Genomic DNA, 12,028 nt, shown 5'->3' on the forward strand with positions numbered 1-12,028 from the left:
AATCATGTTGGTGTGGTTCTCTTTCTTGGCATGAAACCACACTGCTGCTCACAAATGCTCACTTCTGACCTCAGCCTTGCCTCCACTACTCTTTCCCATAACTTCATTGTGTGACTCATCAGCTTTATTCCTCTGTAGTTTCCACAACTCTGCACTGTCTCTCTGCCTCGCCAACCTGTACAAATCCACCTCTCCCTCCTTAGTGTCCAACCTATCATACAAATCCTCATATGCCCTTTGTTTGCCCTTTGCCATCTCTATCTTCACCTTACGCTGCATCTCCCTGTACTCCTGTCTGTTCTCTTGTCCTCTGTGTCCCACTTCTTCTTAGCTAACCTTTTCCTCTTAACACACTCCTGAACTTCCTCATTCCACCACCAAGTCTCCTTATCTGCTTTCCTCTTTCCAGATGACACACCAAGTACCCTCCTACCTGTCTCCCTGATCACTTTAGCAGTAGCTGTCCAGTCATCTGGAAGACCTCCTGACCTCCCAGAGCCTGTTTCAGCTCCTCCCTGAAAGCCACACACACAGAACACTCTTCCTTTTTCAACTTCCACCACTTGGTCCTCTGCTCTGCCCTTGTCCTCTTCATCTTCCTCACCACCAATTCAATTCAGTTCAATTTTATTTGTATAGCGCCAAATCACAATACAAATCATCTCAAGGCACTTTACAAAAACTAAAACTAAAAACCCAACAATTCCCTTATGAGCAAGCACTTGGCGGCAGTGGAGAGGAAAAAACTCCCTTTAACGGAAGAAAAAACCTCCAGCAGAACCGGGCTCAGTTTGGGCGGCCATCTGCCTCGACCGGTTGGGGTGAGTGGATAGAGCAGAGAGAAAAGAACAGCAACAATAAACAACAGATAGACACTGCAGGTTGGTGGGACCAGTAACTGCACATCAGCGATATACAGCTCCAGGACCAGGGACACCTGCAGAAGGTACAGAGAGAACAGAGAGAGAGGGAGAGAGCACAAACTAGGGGAGAGAGAGAGCACAAGGTTAGTAACATTCAATGGTGGAATATACATGAGGTGGGAGGAGAGGAAGAGAGGGGAGGGGGAGGGGGAGGGGAGCTCAGTGCACCGATGGTCCTTGGGCAGTCTAGGCCTATAGCAGCATAACTAAGGGATGGTTCAGGGTTGCCTGAGGCCAGCCGTAACTATACACTTTGACAAAGAGGAAGGTTTTAAGTCTAGCCTTAAAAGTACAGAGAGCGTCTGCCTCCTGAACCCAGGCTGGGAGCTGGTTCCACAGGAGAGGAGCTTGATAACTAAAGGCTCTGCCTCCCAGTCTGCTTTTGGAAACTCTGGGAACCACAAGTAGACTTGCACTCTGAGAGCGAAGTGGTCTATTGGGATAATATGGTACTATGAGGTCTTTAAGGTATGAAGGAGCTTGATTATGAAGGGATTTGTATGTGAGAAGAAGGATTTTAAATTCTATTCTATATTTTACAGGGAGCCAATGAAGAGAAGCCAATATAGGAGAAATATGATCTCTCTTGCTAGTTCCTGTCAGGACTCTGGCTGCGGCATTCTGGATTAACTGGAGGCTTTTTATGGAGATACTGGGACATCCAGATAGTAATGAGTTACAGTAATCTAGCCTTGAGGTAACAAATGCATGGACTAGTTTTTCTGCATCATTTTGAGACAGGAAGCTCCTAATTTTGGCAATGTTGTGCAGGTGAAAGAATGCAGTTCTAGAGATTTGTTTTATGTGTGAGTTAAAGGACATGTCCTGGTCAAAAATAACTCCAAGGTTTTTCACAGTAGTGATGGAGGCCAGGGCTATGCCATCTAGAGTAGCTATAATTTTAGAAAAGTTATTTCTGAGATTTTTTGGCCCAAATATAATTCAATTCAATTCAATTCAATTTTATTTGTATAGCGCCAAATCACAATACAAATCATCTCAAGGCACTTTACAAAAACTAAAACTAAAAACCCAACAATTCCCTTATGAGCAAGCACTTGGCGACAGTGGAGAGGAAAAAACTCCCTTTAACGGAAGAAAAAAACCTCCAGCAGAACCGGGCTCAGTTTGGGCGGCCATCTGCCTCGACCGGTTGGGGTGAGTGGATAATAATGACTTCTGTTTTCTCTGAGTTTAAAAGTAAAAAGCTACTGGTCATCCAGCCCTTTATGTCAGTTAGACAGGCTTGAAGTCTGGTTAACTGGTTTGTGTTAACAGGTTTAATAGATAAATACAACTGAGTGTCATCTGCATAGCAGTGGTAATTAATAGAGTGCTTCCTAATGACATAGCCTAGAGGGGGCATGTACAGGGTGAACAGAATCGGTCCTAGCACAGAGCCTTGTGGAACTCCATAACTAACTTTTGTTCGTGTGGAAGGTTCATCATGGACATGAACAAACTGGAATCTGTCCGATAAATAGGATTGGAACCACTTTAACGCTGTTCCTCTGATACCAATCACATGCTCCAGTCTCTGTAATAAGATGTTGTGGTCAGTGGTGTCGAATGCTGCACTAAGGTCTAGGAGGACAAGTATCGAAACAAGTCCATTATCTGAGGCTAAGAGAAGATCGTTGGTAACTTTCAACAGTGCTGTTTCTGTACTATGATGTGCTCTAAATCCTGATTGAAAATCTTCAAATAGTTCATTCCTGTGTAAGTGGTCTGATAGCTGCTTAGCAACAGCTTTTTCTAGGATTTTAGAAATAAATGGCAGGTTGGATATTGGTCTATAATTAGCCAAGACTCCTGGATCAAGACTAGGCTTTTTGAGTAGGGGTTTGATTACTGCAGTCTTAAAGGCCTGTGGTACGTAGCCTGATACTAGAGATAAATTTACCAAGTCTAATAAAGACTAATATGAGTTATAACCACCAGAGTCATCCTACACACCACCATCCTATGCTGTCTGACCACACTCTCCCCAACCACTACTTTGCAGTCACTGATCTCTTTCAGGTTGAAACACCTGCACAAGATATAATCAACTTGTGTGCTCCTGCCTCCACTCTTATATGTCACTCTATGTTCCTCCCTTTTCTGGAAAAATGTGTTCACTACAGCCATTTCCATCCTTTTTGCGAAGTCTACCACCATCTGTCCTTCTGCATTCCTGTCCTGCATACCAAACTTACCCATCACTTCCTCGTCACCTCTGTTTCCCTCACCAACATGTCTGTTGAAGTCTGCCCCAATCACCACTCTCTTCACCTCCAGAACATTCCTAGCAAAATCCTCCTTCAGGATAAGTCCTACTCCATTCCTCTTTCCATCCACGCCATGATAAAACAGCTTGAACCCTGCTCCTAATCTATAGGCCTTGCTACCTTTCCACCTGGTCTCCTGAACATACAAGATATCCACCTTTCTTCTCTCCATCATATCAGCCAACTCTCTAGTTTTCCCTTACAAAATGCCTACATTCAAAGTCCTTACTCTAAGGCCTACACTCCTGCCCTTCCTGTTCTCTCTTGCCTTCGAACACACCTTCCTCCTCTCCTTCTTCGACCAACAGTAGTCCAATTTCCACTGGCACCCTGTAAGTCAACAGCACTAGTGGCAGTCGTTGTTAACCTGGGCAGCGACCGATCTGGTATGGAAGTCATATTTGTGATTCGCATGTTTGATTTGGCTGAAATTTTACATTGGATGCCCTTCCTGATACAACCCTCTGCATTTACCCGGACTTGGGACTGTCACACGAAGAGACTGGATTGTGCCCCCTGTGGTTGTATTCACATTTCATCTAACAAAAAATATAATCAAAATACCCCCGTGTGTGTGTGTGTGTGTGTGTGTGTGTGTGTGCGTGTGTGTGTGTGTGCGTGCGCGCGCGTGTGTGTGCGTGTGTGTGTTTTAACTGAATTCATTCAATTCTACTACGTGTTTACCTTTAAATGTCCTCGAGGGCCACCGATCTGCTTGTTTGCCAACTATCCCCGACCCCAAATGTCATTGCATAAATCTGTTAATCAACTTGTTTTGTGTGAGTGTGAGAGAGAGATCTTTGTGTGTTGATCCTGAGGTGTCTGAGAAAAATCCGAATCTCAGAGAACAAAGACTCTACATTGAGCAAACAAAAACAAAGAAAGTGTATTTTTGCACCTGCTGCCTTTTGATGGGGAGAAGTACAGACTAAACAAAAACAACGTACGTGAATTTAAACACTGGCATTCCATCCTGCTGGTCATTTCATGGTGAGAAAAGCAGCAAGCACCATAAGTAGTGGCTTCACTCGTACCAAAGTTTTGTAAATGATTATGCAGCCTGACCCCTCCAGCAAGCTGCAGAATATGTCGTCTTCTCTCTGACACCACTGATTCAAGAGAGTCCTGATTTTGTTGTGGCACCCTTTTCGTCCTCTCCAGCTTTTTCCACTGAAAGCGAGGAGGATTCAGAGGATCCTGAATATGGGTGGACTGGGAGAAATGGCAAAGTGTGGTTTCCCACCAACAAGGACACCACTCCCTTTTTTCAGCCTGAGAGAGGCGTGACTTTATGGCTGATGCGTTACGCTATCGTGAGGATCCAGAATGTGGATTCTTCATTCAATCTGTTAACAGAGATGGACCTCACTGTCATGCTGACAATGTGCACCCATGAAGGCGCTGCACAGTGAGAAAGCAACTGGACCAGGGTGGACTCCACAGATCACTATGCCTACATTCGGTTACTGATTTTGGCCGGAGGCTACAGGTCTAGAGGGGGGTCCACACTCTGCTTGTGGAATGATCGCATTGCTTGTACGATTTTCAGAACCACCAATGTCGTTTTCAAGATTTCATAAAATATGCAGAGCTCTGTGCTTTGACAACAAGCTGCAGAGACCAGCTTGTCATAGAGAGGACAAGCTTGCCCCCATCAGATCCCTGTGGGAAATGTGGACACATCACCTTCCCCTTCTATTCAACCCCAGCAAAGATGTCACAGTGGATCCACGGCCAAATATGGACTCAAAATTTGGATGACTGCTGATGTCATCACATCCTATGCCTGGAGGTGTGACATCCATCCATCTATACATTATCTATACCCGCTTAGTCCTACTTAGGGTCACAGGGATCTGCTGGAACCTATCCCAGCTCTCTTTGGGTGAAAGGCAGGGGTGCACCCTAAATACACCCTAAATATAATAAGAACTTTATCAGTGATTTTTCAGACTGTTGTCCTAACCAACCTCTAGTTAGACTTTTTAAATCTTATTCTTTTAACTTGGTTCAGTTTATGTCAGGACCTAGACATGAGCAGGGACACACATTTTATCCTGTGGGCTTCCAGTTGTTAATATGGAGATACAGTATTGTTCAAAATAATAGCAGTACAATGTGACTAACCAGAATAATCCAGGTTTTCAGTATATTTTTTATTGCTACATGGCAAACAAGTTACCAGTAGGTGCAGTAGATTCTCAGAAAACAAACAAGACCCAGCATTCATGATATGCACGCTCTTAAGGCTGTGCAATTGGGCAATTAGTTGAAAGGGGTGTGTTCAAAAAAATAGCAGCGTGGCATTCAATCAGTGTGAGGTCATCAATTTTATGAAAAAACAGGTGTGAATCAGGTGGCCCCTATTTAAGGATGAAGCCAGCACTTGTTGAACATGCATTTGAAAGGGGGCAAGCTTGTTTCACTTTCCTTTTTTTCCTTTTATGAAATGATCATCCTGTCCTACTGATGTTATCCCTACTCAATTTTTTTCTAAAGAGATCTTTCATACCATTTGACCAGTGGTTCAGGAAATTTTAAATGTCAGTCTGACCACGGGTGTTGTGCCTGAGACCCTTAAGCATGCTGTGGTGCAACCATTAATTAAAAAGCCTAACCTGGATCCCTCAATTCTGTCTAACTTCAGACCAATATCTAAGTTACCATTTCTTTCAAAAGTATTGGAGAAAATACAGCTCCGTACAGCTCCAGTCTTACTTAGATGCACATGGCATTCTTGAGGTGTTCCAGTCTGGTTTTAAAGCTCTCCACAGCACTGAATCCGCCCTCTTAAAAGTTTTCAATTATTACAGCAGGTTATGCCTCTTAATAACTACTGACTCGGGAAATTTTGCTATTCTTCTGCTTTTAGATCTCACAGCTGCATTTGATACTGTGGATAATTCCATTCTCATATATCGTCTGCAACACGGTGTGGGGATTTCTGGTTCTTCCCTGGATTGGTTCAGATCTTACCTGACGGACAGAAGTTTTTCTGTTGGTCTTGGTAACACTGTATCCTCATCAGCAGTCATCACATGCGGGGTCCCACAAGGGTCTATTCTTGGACCATTATTATTTTTACTTTACCTTCTGCCATTGGGATCCATTATTAGGAAGCATAGAATGTCTTTTCACTGTTTTGCAGACGATATTCAAATCTATGTTCCTTTAAAACAGAGGGATACAAACACTCTAACACCACTTTTGGAATGCCTGGAGGATGCATGGCAGTAAATTTTCTGAGTCTTAACGAGACTAAAACTGAAGTGCTGGTATTTGGACCTAGTGGAGCCTGTGTTGACCCTTTCCCTGAGATGTGTTCCCTTAAATTTTATATAAAACCAATTGCTAGAAACCTGGTGTTTTATTGGACAGTGATTTGACTCTGTTGTCAAAGCTATCTTTTTTCAGCTCAGGCTCTTTTCCAAGGTCAAGCCGTTTTTAACAAGAAAAGATCTCGAAAAGGTTATACACGCTTTTATTTCAAGCTGGATTGATTATTGTAATGCCCTCTATGTTGGTGTTGCCCAGGCCTTGATTGCAAGGTTGCAATTGGTCCAAAATGCTGCTGCACGTTTTTTTAACAGGAACACATAAACTCTTGTCTTGGCATCCTTATACCGGCTCCCTGTGCAGTTCAGGGTCAAATTTAAATTATTGTTAATTGCCTACAAAGCCCTGAATAATTTACCACCTCAAGACATTTCTGACCTTCTGAAGCTATATAGTGCAGCACGATCTCTCAGGTCTGGTGAGCAGCTTTTACTTACAGTACCTAAATCTAGGATGAAGAGTCGGGGCGATCGCGCTTTTCAGTAGCAGCCCCTAAACTTGGGAATGAGTTGTCCCTGTACATCACGCAGGCCCCGACTCTTCCTATTTTTAAATCTCACCTTAAGACCTTTTTATACACATTGGCATTTAATACCAATGTGATGAGATGTTCTTCTCCCTGTTTTTATTTTACTATTGTGTGTTTTTATTGTCTGTTTCTATGTCTGTAGCTATTTTAGAATGGTACAGCACTTTGGTCAACTAAGCTGTGTTAAATGTGCTTTAAAAATAAATTTGACTTTGACTTTGACACCCTGGACAGGTCACCAGTGGAGGTGTGATATTTACTTGGAAAAAACTGGTGATGCTGCAGAGGTGGGCGAGGACATCAAGGGCCTCACTGTCACTTGAGACAATTTTTACCTCCTACTCACTTGCTCAGGAGCTTCTGCAGAACATAGTAGCCTTGGTTGGACAATCAAGAAAAATAAACCAGAGCCTTTGTCTTTGTAGGTTGTTGGGACCTACAGCTGCAGAAGGAGGACCAATCAGTGGCCACAGACATTATTTTTAATTTGGTAGACATATCTGCATAGCTTTTCCTAGAAGAACTGGGGAATTCTCTGGTCTCTGAATCAATATTGTTGAGCACCTCCCTCGCACACTACTTGCTGCCGCACTGGGAAGAGAGATGCAGTCTTCTGCAGCTGTGCCTCCAGACACAAAACCACAGACACCAGCAGATACCAGAAGATACCAGCAGCTCACACACACACACACACACATACACACACTATAATATGCTGATATAGTCTGTATAAAAGCCAGAAACTAAGCTTTCTATGCACAGGCCTGTGTAAAGGGTTTATGGGGCCACTTGGTTGTCAACAGTAAAAATCACAAATTTTACCTCTTCCCAACAGGGGAAACCACCAACCATCAAGAATTGCATGATTATATAGTGTCATGGCTGTGCAGTCAAAAAATGTCGTTATAATGGCAGTCAATGAGGCAAAAACATCCATGAACAGTAGTCAGGAAAAATAAAATCTGATGCTGCACAAAAAATAACAATGCATCAAAATCAATGTTCTTACTAATCTTTGACATATCCAAAAATGTGATAAATGGTAAAAAAAAGTATCCAGTCCACAATCACTTTTATATTGAAAATAAGGCATTTTGTGTGTTTTCCCCAGATCGTGGCATCGCTTATGAAATTGGCATTTAAAGAGTTAAAATCCTGGAAATATTTTTTTAACATTTAGTTTTGATTAGAACTGACGGTGATTAATAGATTTATGCAAAAAAAAATAAAAAAAATATTTATCTGATATATTTTTACAGCACTTTATTTTTATTTTAGTGGATGTTTTCATCCCGAACATAACGAAATGGTAGCGAAGTTATGTCCCCCCCGGCTACCCTATTCTGGTTGCCTCGTGACTGACGCTGGCCAATCACAGGCGAGAGGGCAGAGGGACGACAACAAAAAGCGGTGCGTTGAGGCGAAGTGGATGTGCAGTTTTTCGCTGTAAGAGCAGAATCAGTCGTTGTAGTGATTTGGCCAAATGTTTGTTGATGTGTGTTTAGTCAGGCGACACAAATAACGTGAACCCGTCGGAGGTGGCAGTGGCTCACCATCATCTCCCTAACGGTGATGTCAGATGGCCCAGAGTCCGTGTGAGGCTGACATGCTAGGACCATGTTCAAAAATGTGTTTGGTTCAGGGTTTCTGGTGCGAACAGCCCATGTGATTCTGACTTGGGTCGTCGCCCTCATCCTCTTCCTCCATGACACAGGTATGTGGGTCCCAGAATGAGGCTTGTTCTCTTTAAGGTGGCTGATGCTGCACAGAGCTAACACGCTGAGGAGCCTGGCATCCTCAGCAGGACTCAACATATTTGCACTTGTGTTTTGGTTGAAGAGCTGCGGAAGCAGGAGGAGACGGGCCAGCTGGTCCAGCCTGTGCTCTTCGTCCTGCTGGTGTTGGTGTCGGTGCTGCTTTACTTCGCCGTGTCTCTGATGGACCCAGGCTTCATCCTGTCCGATGACAGCAACCTGCAGGTGATTACTGACGTCTGGTGACTCACCGAGCACCTTTCTGTCCTGAGACATATTTACTGATTCCAGCTGATCTCCTGCTGTGTCCTCATGGCATCACAGACGTGTTGTGTCACAGTGCAGGGAAGTAGTAGACACACTTTAAAGTTGGTCTTAATTAGATCGCATTTTTAAATGTTTTTTGTTTTTTAGGGCAGCAGATCAACAGGTAATTGTAAAAGTTTGTACTGAAAATGGGCAGTGGCCTCACTGACCAGCTTGTCTCCTCTGTGGGTCCAGTTCATGCTGGGAGTGACTGAGGAGCAGCAGGACATGATCCCACCCAGCACCAAATCCCTGCGACAGCGTCGCTGTGGCCACTGCCTGCTGCAGGTACGCAGAGTGTCAGCGTGCTGCGTGGGGCTCACGGGGCTTAGGGTGGTCATTTCAGGACAACAGGTTAACACAATAGGAAAAAAAGAGTTTTGAGTTTGTTTTTAAATCTGTTTAACTTCTGTGCTTGAGGTCATACACTGTCCAACTTTTCTATCTGACTGTGAATTAGAGTTTAATGTCTGTGATGGTTTCTATTGCATGTCATTCATTGTGGGCATCATTTGCTCAGGTGTCAAGTATGAACTGGTGTTGGACAGGCTTGTTAGTTGTCATCCTCCCATGGTGCCAGTGTATCTTGCAGGCTGAAATGTGATACATGCAGTTCTACAATATAGATCCAGAGTGGTATAGAATAACAGGTTTCCAAACAGCACACTTGTCTTACGCCCCACAGCCATGATAGAGGAGCAGCTTTCTGTGCACAGCAGAATGCCAGCTTTGACTGCTCTGCTTGGTCCCCACATCAGATTTTGTTCTCAGACAGAAAACTGTGTTTGAGGAAGCCAAAACTAAAAAGTTGGATGCTACAGGAACCAAAACCAGAATTGATACTGTGGCTTTTCAATGGGAACAACTGAGAGAGAAAAAAACGTGCTGAAAAGTGGCCGTATTTCTGCTGGAGAGATCGGTTTCGTTTTGTCTGGGGAGGATTTGTTATTTTCCTAGAGAGAAATAATGCTGCCTGTCCATGTAACACGAATCCATGTTTTTTTTCATGCAGACCTCTGTTTATGTTTCTTCCAAATACAATGACCTTTGTTACAAGTAGCAGCCAATGCGATCGAAGCACTGCCAGACATGTCAGCACTGTGTCCGGCGTTATGACCACCACTGCCCCTGGATTGAGAATTGTGTTGGTGAGAGGAACCACCGCTGGTTTGTCCTTTACCTGGCTGTCCAGCTGCTGGTACTGCTGTGGGGGCTGCACATAGCCTGGTCAGTACAGCTTTCTCACCAATTATTATGGGACGTTCATACTGCGGCTGCAAACCCTCTACAGATTGCTTCTCCCCTCCTTGTTTCCTCAGGACAGGGTTCAGTTACGCACCCACTTGGCAGCTGTGGCTGCGGACCAATGGCATGTTGCTGGCTGTGACCGTGCTGGTGGCTCTGCTCTCACTGATTGTGCTCCTCCTACTCGGGTCCCACCTCTACCTGGTTTCTCTCAACACCACAACCTGGGAGTTCATGTCACGCCACCGTATCTCCTACCTCAAACACTGCGGTGCAGATGAAAACCCTTTTGATCGCGGCACCTTCCACAACCTTTGGGGCTTCTTTTGCGTGTGGGGCACAGTGGTGTGGGAGCAGGTGTACTTCAGGGAGAGCAGTGACCAAGTCTAGTGAGGTGAAAGCATTAACAGACTAACAGATTTGGATTTTACTCATGAAAAGTCTTTCTGCATTTGGGGGATCATGCACTTGACAGTAATGTAAAACTATACTGTGTGCAGTTTACCTTTTATATAGGCACTTGCCACTGCCATAACTCTTTAATCTTTCCTTCCTTTTTCAAAGGTCTTTCCTCTCAGTGGTTCAGTACTGCAGTGAATTGCTTGCTCATGTCATTTTTGGTTTTTGCCTTCAATATCTTTCCACATTTCCTGTTTTTTTTTTTTTTTTTTTTGTTTTTTTTCCTTGTCTGCCCAGGTCATGGCTGTCAAGTGACAAACAGACAATTATCCACAGCCACTTTAGCAGCCCATTACAAGACGTTTAGTAAAGCTAGTCTTAAAGGCCAGCTGACTCCAGCATATCCTGCTTGACCCACACTCCTGCTTCATCCGCTCAATCATTTATTTGAGGAGTATTTAAATAGTGTTACCATGACAGTAACATGGTAAACCTGACTAATGAACTGTTACATAAGTTTACTTCCAGTACATGTCAAATATTGCACCAATGTTTCAGTAAAAATTCTTGTTTTAGGTTTGTGTGTAGACAATCCAGATGTAGGGTTGCTTTTGTTTCTCTCATCACTTAGTTCTCTCATCCTGATCATAAGTTTGGAGAATTCTTTTTAAAACTGGTAAATTAAAAAGTTTTTTAAATTGTCTTAGTTAGTGTAGAAAGTTTCATTTTGTTTAGTTCCATGTTATAAATTGCTATTTATTCTGCACAGTGGTTTTTACAGGGTTCAACAGTATGTGTTGCTGTATAGTAAGCTGTAAGTCCCAATGAGGGAATCTTGATTTTTTTTGTAAACTTCTAGTTGAAAAAAACAGTTTTTAGCATTTAATGCAACCACTATGTACAGGATGCTTTGACTTTCAATGGACAAAGTGTTTTATATTGTATATGATTTTAAAACTATTTGCAGCCCCAAATGTCATTAGTGTTTTGATAGACTAACTGGGAGAATACTGTGAGAATGAGTAGAAAACTTTGAGTGTAAAACTCTAGTGGTATTTCTATTTGAGCTTTTCTTTGTGCAATAGTAAACTTGTAAGACAGCAATAAACGTGGTGAATTTGATGTACTGTAGTAATGTTGGATAATGAGGTCTGGTTTATATGAATTAACATTTAATTCATGTAATATATTTAAGAATTATATGCAATACTGTCATGCAACATTTTTTAACATTTTGAAAACACTGTATGAATTAATAAAATGTTT

At 43.0% G+C, this 12,028-nt stretch overlaps 1 protein-coding gene across 2 annotated transcripts; it reads left to right on the forward strand.

Annotated features, from left to right (window-relative positions):
- Positions 1-8,437: 8,437 nt before the first annotated feature.
- Positions 8,438-11,995, forward strand: zdhhc12b (zDHHC palmitoyltransferase 12b). Of its 2 annotated transcripts, XM_026297981.1 has the most exons (6): positions 8,438-8,468; positions 8,564-8,772; positions 8,898-9,037; positions 9,314-9,406; positions 10,179-10,345; positions 10,438-11,993. In XM_026297981.1, the coding sequence occupies exons 2-6, from the start codon at positions 8,676-8,678 to the stop codon at positions 10,751-10,753; spliced, it is 813 nt and encodes a 270-aa protein (XP_026153766.1). In that variant the 5' UTR covers positions 8,438-8,468; positions 8,564-8,675; the 3' UTR covers positions 10,754-11,993. The 2 variants fall into 2 exon arrangements, with proteins under 2 accessions (XP_026153766.1, XP_026153767.1); XM_026297982.1 differs by lacking the exon at positions 9,314-9,406 and having other exon boundaries at positions 8,444-8,772; positions 10,438-11,995.
- The last annotated feature ends 33 nt before the right edge of the window (positions 11,996-12,028 follow it).

The sequence above is a fragment of the Mastacembelus armatus genome, chromosome 12 (assembly GCF_900324485.2).
Source record: "Mastacembelus armatus chromosome 12, fMasArm1.2, whole genome shotgun sequence".
Taxonomy (NCBI): domain Eukaryota; kingdom Metazoa; phylum Chordata; class Actinopteri; order Synbranchiformes; family Mastacembelidae; genus Mastacembelus; species Mastacembelus armatus.